At 41.4% G+C, this 17,699-nt stretch overlaps 1 protein-coding gene across 5 annotated transcripts in view; it reads right to left on the bottom strand.

Moving 5' to 3' along the window:
• AKAP11 (A-kinase anchoring protein 11) overlaps positions 1-17,699 on the bottom strand; it is a 40,654-nt gene that overhangs the window by 10,304 nt on the left and 12,651 nt on the right. For 3 of the 5 annotated variants that reach the window (XM_053397261.1, XM_053397260.1, XM_053397262.1), the window contains 2 exons: positions 12,431-17,063; positions 4,155-4,310 (listed from right to left, as the gene is read on the bottom strand). In XM_053397261.1, the coding sequence (XP_053253236.1) occupies positions 4,155-4,310; positions 12,431-17,063 (4,789 nt within the window). The remainder of the gene's footprint in view (positions 1-4,154; positions 4,311-12,430; positions 17,064-17,699) is intronic. The other 2 variants (XM_053397263.1, XM_053397264.1) reach the window with 1 other exon arrangement.

Genomic DNA, 17,699 nt, shown 5'->3' with positions numbered 1-17,699 from the left:
GATGAAGATTCACTCTCCACTTTGTGCTGTACATAGGCAGGAACCTTGTAACTGTAATCAGAAGTCAAGTGCTCATGTGTTTCCCCTTCCTTCTTCCTCCCCTTAGTTTAAATAGTTAACTTACTTGTTTGATCAAACCAGTTTGCCATTGCCTTTAAAGCAGCAAACTGGTCTGAGTGAGTTGTCCAATCAGAGATTGCAAAACAAGATCCAGCTGTGATTTGAAATCCTGGTTTGGAGGAGTCATGGAAACAATAGTTTGTTAGGTCAGACATAATGTCAAACTATGGTTGGATTAAATCAGAAAGCCATTAATCTAAGCACGGGAAGGAAGGCAGAGGAGCACAGAATCATAGGCTGAATGCCTTCCTGAGCCCAGTTATGAATATAGTTCATCTCCTCAACAAGATACGGCCAACTTTCAGAGGCCATCAGTCCACAAACCAATCAATCCAAACAGTCTAAACAACCTACAGACAGTGAGAAGACGGCCAGAAATGTATCTTGTGGCCCAAGTGTAAGTGCTCAGAAATTATATTAGACTCCGCAGTTAAGCTGGTGCCATTTAGTAGTAACTAGAATTAAAGAACTCCAGGCTCCCAGGCAGTCTCCTATCTAGGAACTGATTAGACTCAGATCTGCTATGTCAGATGCTGTATCATTTGTCTTTGGACTAGAGACACATTTCATCATCCCATTCTCTACCGGAGCCTCCATCAGTCCATACTGCTTGAGCTTGCATAGAAAAACTTCATGAGCACTATATCAACATCAAGTTGTATGCCAGGTATCTACTGTTGACAATGTTTCTTTATAGAATCTAAATCAGTGTGTTTCTCAATCAGTGTTTCTCAACAACACTCAGGCAGGATGGGAGTGTTGTTGTTTTTTTAAAAAAATGTGGATAGTGTAAGGGGGGGGGAGTCACAAACTTTCAATCCAATTAAAAATTCAAATAAAATAATTACAGGAGCCAGGTTTGAAGGGGTGTGTGGGAGGCTTATGTTACATAACTGTTTAAAAAACTGTTTAAAAAGTCATCCTTAGCACCAGCTCATATGTGAATGGTCACACTTGGTTATGAAAACTGTCACTCACAGATAACGAACCCACAATAACTCTTTATCCTTCACTGGTCAGGTTTGTTTGCTCTTTCGAGTGTATATTTAAGAAACGGTTTAATTTTATGTTTGTATACTCCAAAGATAGCTTATTATGAGTTGTTAATGTGCAGGCACTATTCTAGTTACTTGCTTTGTGAAAAATGAGCCTTTCCCCACTTTTCAAGTGTTTTTAGCCAAAATGTGAAATCAGAGCTGTCCCTGATTTAGTCACACATGCACCAGGAAAGGACAGCAAATAGCTTCAAAATAACCCAGGAAGTTCCGTCTCCAAACAATGAAGAAAGGACTGTCTGATTCATTTTGAAGCTGCTTTTTCATCTTGCAATAGTGTTCTGGGAAAATAATTGAGAAATCCAGGACTTTAGTGTAGCTGTGACTGGGTAGTTGTGCACCAACCCAAAGGCACAGAGTAGCAGCATAGACAGGAGGAGTTCATGGTCTAACTCAGGTATATTTTCATGGGAGGAAAATAAATTACCCTACAAATGCAAATAAAGCCTGTCATTACTATAACCATATTGCATAAAGAGGGGGGCATTGTGACTGAGCAACCCTGAGCAGCAATACTAAAGTGGGGGCGGCGGCTGAGAAAAAGTTGTATATGAAAACTCTGTGGTGCAGTCCAGTGTTGTCATCCAGCCTCTTGGCTTCTTAGGGAAATGATTGCAGCAGCAAAATGGGGGGAAAGTGACTGCTCCCCCCCCCCGCACGCAACCTCGCCATGGAGAAAAATAGGGGGATTCCTGGGTTGTGTTGTCACTGCTGGTATAAACCAATTGGTATATTGATATCAAAGGCTTAAATCCGTTTTTTGCTCAAGAGAGGGGGCGTTATTGTTTGTTATGTGCTGATGATAATATTAAGAGTTGTTGTTATTCTGATTTAGATAATTTCTTACCCATCCTTCACCAGAAGGTCTCAGGGCATGTTACAGCAATGCAAAAATTCAATATTTTAGCCTCCTCGCTCCCTCCCTCAACTGCCATCCCCTGAAGGATCATCTCACTCCCTGAGTTGCTGAGTTGCCACTATCTAGTTCCCAGCAGTGGCCAGTTGCCACTGCACACACTTCTGAAAAACCATATTGCCCTGCAGGGAGCAGAGAAGCAGCAGTTCCAGCTTTTGCTTTAACATACGCCTGCATTTGAAATGTATTGCAATGTTTAAAAAACCCACACTGCTTGTAACCATCTTTTGTAAACTGCTCAGTGTCGTCTGCCTGAAAAGTGACATAATAAATACCTTAAATAAATAAATGTTATGAAATACAAAAGATGCCCCTAGAACAGTGGTTCCCAAGTACCTAAGTACTGCAGACCCCATTTTTCAACAGCTAAGCCGTGGAACGCCTGCTTTTGAAAATGTTGTTCTCGCTATGGTAGGTTTTGTTATGTGAATGGTTCCGCAGAGCTCCCCCCACCCAGGTGGGTTACACAGACCACCAGTTGAGAACCACCGCCTTAGAATACCCTGCTTGCTTTAGCAGTTTGCAACTGAATTTATCCAGCAGGGGCATCTGAACCTGGGCTGCGCAAAATCTTCATCCCCTCTGAAGTACATACCACAAGCGTTCTTCCACCGAGTTGTGGCCCTGCAGATCTTCCTGGGCTACAACTCCCATCACCACGAATCCCTGACCCTGCTGGTTCAGGCTGAAGAACCCCAGCAGCACCAGGAGGGCTACCTGTCCCCATCCCTAGAACACAATATTGACAGCCCAAGATCCACCAAGGAAAGACTTTCTGTAAGGTAACTGCTTTACAGCAGATGGAGTTTTTCCATGGTTTAAGAGTTGCATTGTGGGGGGAATGTGTCTTTAACAGCAGTGTGCTAGGCAGAAATGCAGGTTAAGCCTTTGATTATATGGAAATACAATTGTGGGGAAAGCTTCATCTGTTTACATTCTGTCTGTCAGACACCTTAGTTCTAAAACTGTGGTTTAATAAATTGTTGGAAGCCACCCAGAGTAGCTGGGGCAACCTAGAGAGATGGGTGGCATATAAATAAATTAGTAGTAGTAGTAGTAGTAGTAGTAGTAGTAGTAGTATTACTTGTGTTTTGCCCAATATATTTTTGGTGCCTCCACCCCAGCCACAAAGAGGATGCAAACTTCCATCTGCACATTTTATCTAACTTTGTCACTGACTGCAAAGGAAATGGGAGCCCCAATCCACATCTAGCATGCTGGGCCCAGAAAATATTGTAAGGGCACCCCTGCATAGAAATGCCAAGCCAACAGGAGTTACAAGTAGGAGAAAAGCAGCTGGACCTTCTACTAAAGATGTGTTCTCTTTTTAAAAGTTGCTTGTAAAATTAGTGCCCTTTAAAATGCCTACAGAATGATTCATCTGATATTTGGGAAGTCGGATGTTGCGGATGGGCAACTAAATGTCAGAATGGAAAATGCCAAAGTTACAGGCTGCAGAAAACTGGCTGAGTTTTCCACTGATAGCATAGAGAAATGATGGGCAAATAGATGAAGAAATGGAATTAAAACAATGGTGCCATGTAGATCTCTTCTTATCACAGTAGTTCTACCACTCCAGTCAACAAGAAGTCTCCATTGCCTCGTTTGATCTGCACTGAGATTCTTGCAGTGAGTTTATGTTTTGCTCCTGCACAGGCACATCTTAATTAAGCCATACATTACATTATTTACAATGTTTAACTCTGACCGAGTCACATCCCATACAAATAATGTTTTGAGGAATTTTCGGAAGTCACACTTGTATACCATGGTTTAATTAACCATGTGTGAAATTTTAATGTAAGGTTAATTTCCCCTTATAACACAAAGATTACCATGGTAGCTCCCAAGGGCAAGAATTGCTTGATTTAAGATTTCTTTTTACATAATGGTGTTTAAAGTTTCATTTGTTTATGACTTGTGTTTTAACTTTTTGACTATTGAAAATAATATTTTCCCAGAGCTGAATTCAAGTAAAAACTGAAACTTTAAAAGAAATGCAGGGCTGAAGGATAAACCGTATCATTAAGGCTGTGAGCATGTACAAAAGGTATTTTAGTTACCTATCACTGAGGTGGAGAAAGCTGCTATTCTCATCAGGTTGCTCATCTTCAAAACTCAGGTTGGACCAGCTGCCAGTGCTGTCATCACCAGTGCTGAGACTCATCTGCTGGCTGACTATGGATTCAGCAGAATTAAACCCTTCTTTTCCCACAGAGCTAGATAAAGATTAAAATGATAGGATCACTATTGTGTTGCATATAGTTCCATGGCACTCCCAGTTTGGCTTCTTGCCGCCCCCTACTGTTGCCCACTGGGGGAATGTGGATGTGCTGATTAAGATAATGTGATGCTGGGGCCTCAAAAATAAAGCTGCAGGAGACCTTTTTTCCTCTGAGCAAGGAGCTCCTTGACAAACTTTTCCCTGCCAACTGCTTAAAAAATGAATCAGGACCTAAATCAACTACCTTCAGTTGGTAGAAAATGTAGGAAAGGTAGGCATTAAAAAGGGAGGGGGAAATCTGCTCCATTCCTATTACAAATGCAGCTTGAGCTGCCATCCATTCTAAAATCTTGACTATAAACTTTGACTCTTCATCACATTATTCTTCCTCATCTGCAATCCTATGCATATTTACACAGAGCAAGCTCCATTAAATTCAGCGAGACTTGCTTCTCATTTAGAATGCACAGGATCAGACTGTAACACTGAATAGTTGCCTAACAAAACATCTTCTGCCAGCTAGAGTTTCAAAATACTTGTTTGGTTCTTCTAGTTTTAAACTGCTACTCTGAACGTGACACTTTCTCAGAAAAGAGGACCAACAGCCAGCCCTGCCCTGACTTTGTCTTTTCCCTCTCTGCTCCCTCTGTTGCCCCTGCAAGCTTGTTCAGTTAGGAGTTTAGCCTGAGCAGACACTTTCAGCTCCCATATTGCTTCGGAGTGAGTTGCCCACAGTTCTGCAGCGCCATGTCTTTGGAATCTGCATTCATGATCCAAACAATCATAGACATAACAGTGTGATGGCAGCAACAAAAAAACCATAATGCTATTCTAGGCTATATCCACAGAAGCAAAAAGATTCCTGCATTGCACGGGGTTGGACTAGATAATGCTCTTGGTCCCTTCCAACTCTACAATTCTATGATTCTAGGTCTAGTGTCCAGATCAAGAGAAGTAATCATACCACTCTATTCTGCCTTGGTCAATCCCCACCTGGAGTCCTGTTCTGGGCACCACAATTTAAGAATAATATTGACAAGCCAGAATGTGTGTGCACAGGAGGGCAACCAAGATAATCAAGGGTCTGGAAACCAAACCTTATGAGGAATGGTTGAGGAAGTGGGTTATGTTTAGCCTGGAGAAGAGATTGAGAGGAGATACAGCAACCATCTTCCAATATCTAAAGGGCTGCCACATAGAAGATGGAGCAAGCTTGTTTTCTCCTGCTCCAGAGGGTTAGAATCAAACCAATGGCTTCAAGTTACAAGAATAGAGATTCTGACTAAACACCAGGAAGAACTTTCTGATAGTAAGAGCTATTTGACAATGGAAAAGACTCCCTTGGAAGGTTGTGGACTGTCCTTTCTTGGGGGTTTTAAAACAGAGATTAGGTGACCATCTGCAAGGGATGATTTAATTGAGATTCCTGCATTGGAGGGGATTGGACTAGATGACCCTCAGGATCCCTTCCAACTCTACAATTCTATGATTCATAGAATCAGATGGTGTCCCACATCTTATATTTGCACAGTTGGTTCTTCCTGCCTAAATGCAGAACCTATTGAGATTTATTTTGTTAGTTTGAGCCCAGTTCGTCCAATCAGTTAAGGTCACCTTGTATCCCAATTCAGTCTTCTGCGGCATTAGCTACCCCTCCCAGTTTGGTGTCATCTGCAAATTTGATAAGCATCCCATCAATAGCTTTGTCCAAGTCATTTATAAAGAAAATGAACAACAATGGGCCCAGGCTGAACCTTGCACTTGTAATGTTTTTCCAGGAGGACGAGGAACCATTAGTGAGTATTCTTTGGGTTCGGGTCAGTCAACCAGTTACAAATCCACCTAACAGTTGCCTTGTCTAGCCCACATTTTACCAGCTTCCTTGTTAGAATATCATGGGGACTTTGTTAAAAGTCTTACTTAAATTAAGTTACACTATATCCACAGCATATGGATCCCCTGATCCACCAAGCTTGTAACTCAATAAACAAAGAAAAAGATTTGTTTGGTATGACTTGTTTTTAAGAAACTCATGCTTGGTTTTAGTAATCACAGCATCCTTTTCTAAGTGCTCACAGACTGATCTGTTCTATTATCTTTTCTGGTACCGATGTCAAGCTCACCAGTCCGGAGTTACCTGGGTCTTCTTTTTTCTCCTTTTTGTAGATGAGGACAACATTTGCCTACCTCCAGTCTGCAAGGAGCTCACCTGTTCTCCAAGAATTCTCAAATATTATAGACAGAGGCTCTGAGATTACATCTGCAAGCTCCTTTAGTACTTTTGGGTGCAGCTCATCAGGCCCTGAAGATCTGAATTTGTTTAAAGAAGCTAGGTGTTCTCTTACCCCCCTCTATTCCTATCTTGGGCTGCAGGTCCCTCCTTGCACTGGACACTGCTTTCCTATTGAGTGAAGTCAAGAGGCAAAGTAGGTGTTGAGCAGTTCTGCCTTCCCTCTGTCACCTAGTAGCATTTCTCCATCTTCTACACAGAAGACCTACCACGTGCTTGCTCTTCCTCTTGATTTGAACATAGCCAAACAAACCTTTTAAAATTATTTTTAACCTCTCTTGCAAGACTGAGCTCATTCTGAGCTTTAGCCCGCCCGATATTCACCTTTGCAACTGTTGGCTATTCATGTATTCTCCTTCATGATTTCCCATCTCTTTCATTTCCTATACATACCCTTCTTAAATCTCAGCTTATCTGTAAGATCCTTATGCAGTCATACTGGTTTCTGTAGATGCCTTCCACTTTTCTTTCTTGTTGAAATTGTCTGCACTAGAGTCTTTATTTCACCTTTTAAAACTTCCATCCATCTTGGACTCTCTTCTCATTGATTCATTGATTTTAGAACTCCACTTTCTACATCCCTCCATACTGAGAAATGTCCATTCATTCCTACTCTCTGCTTCCTGTTTCTTAACTCACTCCTCCCCTTTTGATACAGAGCAGTGATTCTGCAGGGGAATGTGTGCTGGGCCTGGGGGTAACCCGTGCAACGTGGTCCAGGACTGGTCCAGAATCCGAAGGTTCCGCTAGGAGTCAGTCCGACAGGGTCAAGGCAGGACACGAGGCAGGAAACCAGGCAAGGACAGGTACAGGATCTCAGGCAGGATCTAGCATACAGCAATGTTGCTCCTGCAACCTGGGGCGGGGCCTGACAGCCTTTTATATTTGTCGGGGTAGGGGCCGGTCCTGATCCCCCGGCGACTCACCTCCCTTTTTTGCCCGAAGGTGAGCACTTCTCTTGCGAGTACTCAGGTCTCTCCTTCTCTCAGACCTTAGTCTCTGCAGCTCAGGAGGTTGGTGGGTTACTGGACCCAGGGGCCACCTCAGCCTCCCTTGACCAAACTGGTAGTGGAGCAGCTGTAAGTGATGGCCCAGCTGAAGGCAACGAGGTAATCCCTGCATCTGGAGCCAGCGCAGGCTCAGGCCTCTGTCTCGGCCCAGCTGGTGTTTGTTGCAGGGGAACCTGTGCAGACTGGGACTCTTCAGGATCAGGCCCCAGACTTGGGTCAGGTGATGCCTGAGGCAAAGGATCCGTTGCAGACTGAGTCTCCTCTGGTTCCGAGCCCAAGTCACAGAATGACAGGAACAAAGGTATCATGTTGAGGAATGTGAGTGCAAGAGTGATGTGGGCTTCCCAGAGGCATCTCGTAGCTCACTGTGGGAACAAGATGCTGGACTAGATGGGCCTTTGGTCTCATGATGAGTCCAGATCAGGGAGCGCAAATGACATCAGCTCCTATGAACCAAGAGAACTGTAGTGGCAGCTCTCTCCATGCCTGCCTGCCCCCACCTTCCCTGGAGGATGCTGAAGACCTCCATGTCCTGACACAATGGCACCCAGCTCAGGAACCACACATACCATCAACTAACTGTTGGCATGAGAAGACTGTCTGTCTTTGGATTATATATTCTTATTGCTTAAGTGTTTAAATTGCAAACCGTCTTGGGTGCCTTGGCAGAAAAGCAGTATATAAACCCAAAAATAAATAAATAAATAAAATAATAACAATAACTAATGAGTTCCTGATCCACAAGAAGACCTCTCCTCTTACTCTGTGACTGGTGTAGTGGTTAAGAGCGGTAGTCTCGTAATCTGGGGAACCGGGTTCGCATCCCCGCTCCTCCACATGCAGCTGCTGGGTGACCTTGGGCCAGTCACACTTCTTTGAAGTCTCTCAGCCCCACTCACCACACAGAGTCTTTGTTGTGGGGGAGGAAGGGAAAGGAGAATGTTAGCCGCTTTGAGACTCCTTAAAGGGAGTGAAAGGCGGGATATCAAATCCAAACTCTTCTTATATGGCATACTTTGTCAAAAGGTACATAACGTCAGTAAAATCATCTCTACCTGTATGCTTTGTTGACACTCTCAAAAGACCTCTCATAGCATGTTTCTTCTATATGCTTGGTATTTTTATCATTGGAGATGCTTTCCCCTACTTTTCCTGGAACAGATGTTAAGCTAACTGGCCTGTACTTTCCAGGATATCCCCTGAATCCCCCCTTTAAAAATAAAATAATGTGTTACGTCCCAGTCTTCGGGTACTGGTCTTAGGAAGAAGTTACGTATTTTTCTTAGACGATCAGCAATTTCCCATTTGAGTTATTGAAGAACTCTTGGGTGGATGCTATCTGGATTCATCAATTTGTCATTTTTATTTTGTCTATAAAGTCTGTAACTTTTTTGTCACCACAGTTTGCATCAGTTCTTCAGACTCTCCACCTATGGAAGTTAGTTCAGGCACAGGGATCTACATCATATCTTCCACTGTGAAGACAGATGCAAACAATTCATTTGTCTTCTCTGCAAACTCCTTATCCTCTGTTAGCACACCCAAGGTACTCCTGTCATCCTAAGATCCAATCGCCTAACCAGCTGGTCTTCTGCTAGTAATGTATTTAAATAACCTTTTGCTGTTGACCTTTATGTTTCAGCAACATGCTCCTCAAATTGTTTTTAAGCATCTCTCATTGCCTACTTGCATTTCTTTTCCCAGAATTGAAGTGTGTGTGTGGAGGCTTTTTCTTTTTTCTTTAAACCAGGATGAAGCTTGGACAGCAGGAAATGGGACTGGAATATAGGGAACTGAGTATGAATGAATGAAGACATAACGAGCAAATAAGCATGGACTACTACACTATAAAAATGTGTCAGAACCCATGGGGAGAAATCCATCATACTGGACTGGAGAAGGGCTATTCTGGACACTTAATGACAATTATAACTGAAGAGTTACTTTTGGACTTTTTGAGTGAAAAAACGTGGACCTGAAGTGCCTGGGAGTGAAGACTAAGAAAACAACACCTAGCAGACTGAGAGAAAGCTGGACACTAAAACGGCTAGAGATTACTTGGAAAGCTTACTCTGAATACCTTGAACAATTGTCATATACATAATTGGCAGACAAAGAATCGAAAGATCCTTTTTTTCTTCTTCTTTATTTCTCTTTTTATCTTCCTTTTCTATGATCTTTAATTTTTGTTTTCGCTCCATAAATTTTATCTTTATTTATGCCTTGTTTATTGAAGTTTCCTATCGTGGATTAATGAAGAAACACACTAAGGTGACGGAAGGAAGGTGAAAGGATCTCTGAGGGTGGGAGCCTGGGGGAAGAAGGGGAAGCTCCCAGGCGAGAGTGGGGAGGATTGACTTTTCTGTGTGTGGAATAAGGATTAAGATATAATTGGGATAGAGGGTCCGATATTTATTCTCTCTTCTTTCTCTTCTCTTCCTTTATTCTCTTCTTTTGCATACAGTGGTACCTCTGGATGCGAATGGGATCCGTTCCAGAGCCCCGTTCACATCCTGAAGCGAATGTAACAACGCGACTGCATGCGCTGCGTTTCACCGCATCTGCGCAAGCGGCAAAACCCGGAAGTAACGTGCGCCATTACTTCCGGGTCTTCGCAGAGCGCAACCCGAAAATATTCATCCTGAAGAATACTTCAACCCGAGGTATGACTGTATTCTTGCTTCTTTCCTATTTATCTTCTTTAGATTAGTTTGGCTTTTATTGTCTTTTATGTTGAAAATTCTTAATAAAAATGATTTTTAAAAATGAAATTGAACTGCACAGGTAAATAAATGTTGTTCCTTTGCAGATTGACTTGAATTGAAGCTGGTCTGCAAATGGATGTATTTCACCTGATGTAATGGAAATGAGACAGGTAGGCAACCCCACTCACCTATCTACAGGGACAGAAGGAGGTTCCCCACCACGGCCTCAGAGGTACCTTGTTATGGTATTTGGCACCAGCTGAATTCCTATATTTTTACCCAAGCTTTTGGGGGGTGGCTGATTGGGTTTTGGCCACCTGCAACTGAAAAATTCCTGCCTGTGCTATGCCTATTTTATTTTATTTTAATCTGGTTTAAATTTCTTATACTGTGTTTTTATAGTTTTAATGTGTAAGTAGCTATGTTTATAAACCACCCTGGGATCACATGTGGTAAAACAGTGGTACACAAATCAAATAAAGAATACATAGAGAAACACACACACAAACTATTTCAACAAGATCAAAGATGCCTGCCTCTGAAAAAGAAAATCAAACATTTTGCTAAACCTCCAGAATCATTTCTACCAAGTGAATCACCTAAATTTATCGAGACTGTATATTTTTCAAAAAGAATGAGATTGGTTTCATATCACAGTCGGTCATTAAAAAAATAATAATAAACTGTATAATAAGGAACTATGCCTAGAATAGGGATTCCAGCTAATTTACTAGTAAGTTCAGTCACATTTTAATGTCATCTTTCATACTGTTATTTCTTTAAATACTTCTATCTTCATTAGGCATTTAACATAGTTTCTGTGGTGCTACTGACCTTGCAAGTGATCAACCTCACTTCCTTTTGACTACTGTCTGGTCAGAGACAGAAATTACTAATTAATTAATTAATTACCATATTTATTTGAATCTAATCCTCACTTTTGGCCAAATAACGTTGTGAAAATTAAGGTGCACATTAGATTCGACGGCACATTTACATTCGCCATCAAATATATTTTTTGGTTTCAAGGTTCTGAAAATCTAGGTGCGCGTTAGATTCGATGGCACATTAGACTCGAGTAAATACGGTAATTAAATTTCTATATTGTCCTTTATCCAAGGATCACAGGACAGTTTACACACTCTTCTCTCTCTAGATCTCATAACATAGTAACAAACAAAAATAATACCCGCCCTCCATTGTTTAATTAGCCAAAGGCCTGGGAGAAGAGGAATGTTTTTGCCTGGTGTAAAACGAGATGCTTTTTCTTTAATCAGTAGATTGCAACTATAAAGCAACACATGCACATGCAGAGCACTGGACACATTGACTTTTCTTCTAAGAAAATATTTCTTCTACCATGGGAACCGCAGGAAACATACAACAACTAAGGGACAAAAGTGGATTCTACTGAAGTTCCTAAGCTGTATTATTAATGGACAAACCAACAACATATACCCAACTGTGCTTTCTATTTTAATGATAAATTTGGAAGCAAGATAAGGGAAACAGCCTCAACAGCTTCACATAACCAGGGAAGGATCATTTCAACCTTCACAGCCAACACTTACGAAAGTTTCAAAATCAGCTTCTGTTTACTTTAGGATTTTCTTTGATCAAATTTATTAGGATTTATGAGTAGCTCAGCAATACTATTTTCTACATAACTACATGTTCTGTGCTTTAATTTGATGCTTCATGTATCTCTCTGCCACCACCTAAAAGATTATCCAAACCTGGCTCTGACTTGGCAGAAATCAGTGATGTTTTATCTTCTGCCATTTATGCTTCACAACGGCTTCTACGTTTATGTTAGAGCAAAAAACGAGAAACAAAAAGTTGGCCAAACCTGAAAGATGACAAATACTCTTAAGCTTATATTCTGCATTTTAAATTTACTTAAACCCTAGCACCCTTCGTGAACACAGTAAACAATTACTTTTCATGGCAATACTATTAAATGCCCTTGTTTTTAAGCTTTATCACAAAACGAAAAGCTACGTCCTTATGACTTTCTTGCAGAAATTAAAATTGTACTAACACTGAAAAATGCATATAGTTTTCAGCACCTTACATATATTAAAAGCAATATAAAATAATTTAACTTTACCTTATGTTGGCTGGTGGACTAATGTTTGTCATACAGGAAGTCATTATTTCTGTAGTGAGGCTTTCAGCAAAGCTGACTCCATCCTGGCCAATTCCACTATCCGCTGTCAAACTTGTGTGGCTAACCTGCCTTTCTGCTTTGTCAAAAACTGTAGCAACCACATTTTCAGCAAATACTACCTTCTCATCCATATTAATATGAATTTTTGGGATATCCAGGTGAAGAATGCGAGATTTAGGACAGATTCCACTTATTCTGGGAACCTGATGAACTTGAGAGTGGAGTTCTTGCCGAGTCAGCTGCAAAGATGAACTTCCAGCAGAGTATTGATGCTCCTTCATACTACAGTATCTGCAGGCTGTTGCAGAAAATGGAGACAACTTTTCTGCATATGTTGTTCTGTCTCCATTTGTCCAGTTTTCAGTAGTTTGCAGCGTAGCAGATTCCAAGCTAGCTTCTAAAGTGTCATCTACTACCTTCCTAGCATACTGTTCAATGGCATGAATAATGCCATTTCTGTAGGTAGGTTCATTTAAACTGCCTGTACTATGATAAAGCTTTTGTTTGCAACAGAAAGGAGAAAGTGCTTTAGAAAATGTTGCTTTAAGATCAGTGACTTGATCATTCTTAGATTTTTTATACAAACAGGAATCAGTTAAAGATTTTGACAGACAAGCTCCTCTCATTATTTTTCTTCTGACATCAGATGTTATGCTACCAGCAAGGGATTCTGAAAAATCTAGCAACTTTGTACATTCAGTTCTGTGTGTGCTACATTTGTTTCCACAGGCTTGCTGCCCCAAATGACAAATGTTCCCTTTTTTCTGTTTCTTTCCATCCACACCCGGATCAGCCTTACTGTTTACCTTTGAGCCCTCGGAGGGAGCTATTTTACTTTTATACTTCATCCTGAGTTTCCCAGCAGCTTCCTGCATTCCAGATTTTATAGATCTGTAAGCAAGTCTACTGGCAAACTGATCCATTATCAGTTCACTGTGGCCACCTTCTCTTTTCAGAATACGAATGATGTGATCTGCATATTCATCAGTTACACTCTCACAACTTGGATATTTGGAGGTCAGACCTGGAGTTTCTGGGTGCTGGGGTAGAGAGAGTATAGAAGAGTCTGTCTCTTGAGACCCCTGGTCTGCCCAGGGACACCTCATGTCTTTGGACCAGCATTTATGAGTGTTTATTTTGGGACGAACGCCATCCGCCCCGCAGTTCACTTGCTTCAGCCTTAGAAGCGTGCAATGTTTGGATTCAACTATTTTCTTAGCTTCACTAATGACCTTTCCAGCCATATTACCAGCATAAACCAACAACGAATGTAGGCTGGCTTCTGAAACATTCACAAATCCACTATGCCCACATCTTTTATTTTCCGCACTTATTTGAAAGCATTTATTATTCTCCATTTGAACCGCTTTATAATCTAAATGTGAAGCAGCCATTTCGGTTGCCACAGCAATTATGTGAGTGGCTAGATGATCGGCATATTCGGTTGTCCTTCCTGATGCTTTCGTTCTCTCGTCCAATGCTACAAGCCAATGCTCTTCATCTTCGCTGCTTTCAACTTCCTCAGAGAGAGACCGCATCAGTTTCAACATGAACTCTTCCTTTTCTAAGTCATGACGTTCATTTTCATATACTCCACCGGTTTCTGATCGGTAAGGGGTAGAAGGGGGTGTCGCGGGTGCAAACTCCTTTGCTAGTTCACCTTTCAGTTTCTTTGATAGCTTTCTTAAATTCCACTCTGAACTCGTTTGAGTTGCTATTAAAGGTGTTGGTGGAGGTGTGTCTGGTAGGACACAAGGAGTTTCATCTCGGATACTCAATTTGTCTTCCATCTGAAATGCATCTTCACCGTTAGTTGCCACAGAAGTGAAGGCATTAATGCTAGGAAAAGTTCTTTCAGGACCAAATGTAGAGCAGAGCGCAGAGTGCCCGGCTGATTTGTATGTGTTGTGTTTTCCCAGCGGGCTGCTTAAGGATTTTGCTGAACAGCTTTCTGCATCTGGAAACTCTTCAGCAGGTTTCACAAAAGTCACTGCAGAACAAGGAGATGACGTTGATGTGGAAGTCCTGCAACCCACATGTCTCTTTTTCCCCTGAATGCCATCCTTAGACCCTGAAAGCAGACACCTATTAGAGTAAACTGGCGATACATGAAATCTAGATGAGCTGTTCAAGGGCATCTGCTGCTGCCCTACAATTACTGGAATACTTTTGTTTGTTTCTGATGGTTTTATTGCACTATGCAATTCTTTCCTATTGCTTTTTTTACTGGTTCCCAATCCCACACAGTATGCTAATTTCTCACCGGTAACAGAACATGCAGATTTAGTTTCATCTACAGACTGTTTCACTATTCGCTTGGCTAAATAATTTGCAAACATATTCTCACAGGCATCTTCACCAATGCATGGCAAATATGACGTTTTATCCAATTTTAGTATTTCTGTGTATTGCTCTGCATTTTTGGATGTCTTGGAAGAGGTTACTGCTTCATATGCCTCCGTTACAATCATATCTACCATTGTTCCAGAAAAATTACTGACGCTTGGCATCCTAGTTGTCAAGTCTGAAAATTTACTGACTTCAGGGCTATTTGCTTGCTTAAAGTCACTTTGTGTACATACAATATGTGCATTATATTCACTGTTCTGACTGCTATCTGTCATCAAGTAAACATTTCTAATTGATGTCACTTCATCTTGTCTTTTTTGTGTTGCACAACACCGCTCTGCTGATTTTTTATAAAATTTCAGACTGCCCGTTGACGCTGAATGTTTCCTTACCTGTATGTCATTAAATAAAATCTGATTTTGACAAAGTATGCTTCCAGCTAAGGGCACCGGGATTGAACTTGCAATGCCAGAAGTACAGAACAAAGCTTTATGGACAGTATATTCCTCCCTGAATTCCTGTATTGAATTCAAGGCTACTGGTTCTTGATCATGAAACTCAGAAGAAGCATTGGAGGCCTGTGTTGACTCCAAACTACTTTCTGCACCTATGTACTTTATATTGTCCGTGGAAATACTAATAGCTGCTTGTGTTGTAAATGCCACCTCAACCTGTGATAACTCAATAAAAGCTTCCTGAATAACTGACTCAGACAAGTCTTTGGAATATGACTGTATAACTTTATCATCATAATGGAAGGACCAGTTCTGAAAAGTTGTAGGAGTTGATGGGTGTGAAAACTGGCACACTTCCATGATCCCCTCAAAAATTAGTTCCTCAGCCAGGTTTGCTGCAAATTTTGCAACTGTGTTGGTAAATATTTGTTGCTTTACAGAATGTAGCTCTTTTAAAGCACCTGTTAACGCTTCACTCACCAAAAAGCCTGCTAGTCCATTAATAGCTTTCTTCTTCAGTGAAAAAGCTTGCTGCCTCCCAATCTCATAAAAAGCCATTTGAAAGATTGAAGAAGTCAGTTTTGCAGCCAAGTGACAGAGTGCATTAGTACATGAAGAAACACCTTTCTGAAGATCTTTAAAAGCACTGCCAAAACTCTTCTCAACGAGCTCTGATGCAAATTTCTGGATGTGGTCTTTAATCTTTAGTGATTTGCATTTAGATTTTTGTCTGCTTTCTAATTCTTTTCCAGAAGTTTCCCCTTGGGTTTTTGCTGACTGGGCTGTTTCTTCTTTTGAGACAATCCTATTACTGTTAGAAAATTCCTGTGTGCATCTACATGATGATGGAGATCTGGAATTAAAGACCGAACCTAAGATTTCAAAGGAAATATTATTTGCAAAATCTGAGTATGGGTGACAAACCAGATTGTGCTTTTGGTTAATGGCATCTCTACTGACACCCAACTGACAAGGACACTCTGTTGAAAGACAACTGCCTAATGGACTGAAAGCTGAAGATCTGATAGGGCTGAACAAGCCTCCACTGTCATCCCCTGATGTTTTCAATGGCCGGGGGGAATCGGGAACATCCAAGAGGTTGCTATATGGAGATTCTGGTTTGCGAGGCGTTGGCTTCCTCACATTGGCTGGAAGAGTGGGATGATCAACCTTGAACCTTTGAGGATTCATTGCAGCGGTTGCAGAGCGTGGCCTTTTATGCGAAATCATTTTCATATGAGATGGATGTTGAAGGACAGGACCCCTAGCATGTTTACAACCACTCTCCAGGGTTTGTTCTTGTTCATCAAATTGGTCAAAGCTATCGAAAAATTCACTTACTTCAGAGTCTGAATCCTCTATGCCATCTTTCATTACTGGGATTTTTGGTAGCTGAAGTTTTGCCTTTAGGCTTCTCTGATACCCTTCTTCATCTAAGAAAATAATAGGGCTTGGGCTAGAACAATCTGACTCTGATGATTCAGCAGGAGAGGAAGAAAACAGTGTTTTACATAAAGCGTTAACATTCTGATCAGAAGAATTCTGTGGCCTGAAGAAACTCCTCTGCAGCCAAGGATCCGAAACAGAAGTTGTGACAGAATTTCTTACAGAAGACAATTCTTTTAATTCCAAGATGTTAACTAGAGAAGTTGATGACTTGACAGACGGCTTCCGATGTAGAAAATGAAATTTTGGATCAAGAGATTCCAAACGTTGAACAGAGATGGTCTGCAAAGCAGCATCTTGAAGTTTCTCAGGTGTAACTTGGCCTGTGCCAACAGGGAGGGAAAGAAACAGTTAAGATATAGTACATCTGAAAGCAAAAGATTGCAGCTGTAGCAGAAATAAGTTAATAGCATAAAATGTACTTGAATTTTGGTCTGAACAAAGATTGGACAGCCCAATCTTATTCATGTTTACTCAAAAGTAAGACTTATTTCGTTCAACAGGGTTTGTCCCCAAGTAAATATGAACAGGAGAAGAAATAGAATTGTCAGTGAAATTCTCCCAAGTTGGGCTCGAAGAAGAACTCTGAAGGCTTGGGAAAACCCACCTTGAGTATGAAGCGAGCATATATCTTGGCCTTTTATTCCTGACCAGCATTTCCCATGTCCAAAATGACCCCCCGCCCCCGCTTCCCTTTATTTACCTGGCCAATGGCTGCAGTGCCAGAGACAGCTGTGTTGCACAGGGAGGTCTGCCCTGTCCCCATTTCCCGTGTCTGCCTGATGCACAGTTTACACAGTGGCCCAGTTCACACGTCATGCTAAGCCAAACCATGTCTTAAGATGAATAGGTGCTGGGCATTGGGAGAGGAGCTCATAGCCACATTGCTTCTCCCTGGTAGTTTTGCTGCTTCATTATGCTGAGCTAAGCCATGATTTGGCATAGTGTGTCATCCAGAC

The sequence above is a fragment of the Podarcis raffonei genome, chromosome 7, assembly GCF_027172205.1.
Source record: "Podarcis raffonei isolate rPodRaf1 chromosome 7, rPodRaf1.pri, whole genome shotgun sequence".
Taxonomy (NCBI): domain Eukaryota; kingdom Metazoa; phylum Chordata; class Lepidosauria; order Squamata; family Lacertidae; genus Podarcis; species Podarcis raffonei.
The sequence above is the reverse complement of the archived record's forward strand: the minus strand, read 5'-3'. Positions and strand labels throughout refer to the sequence as shown.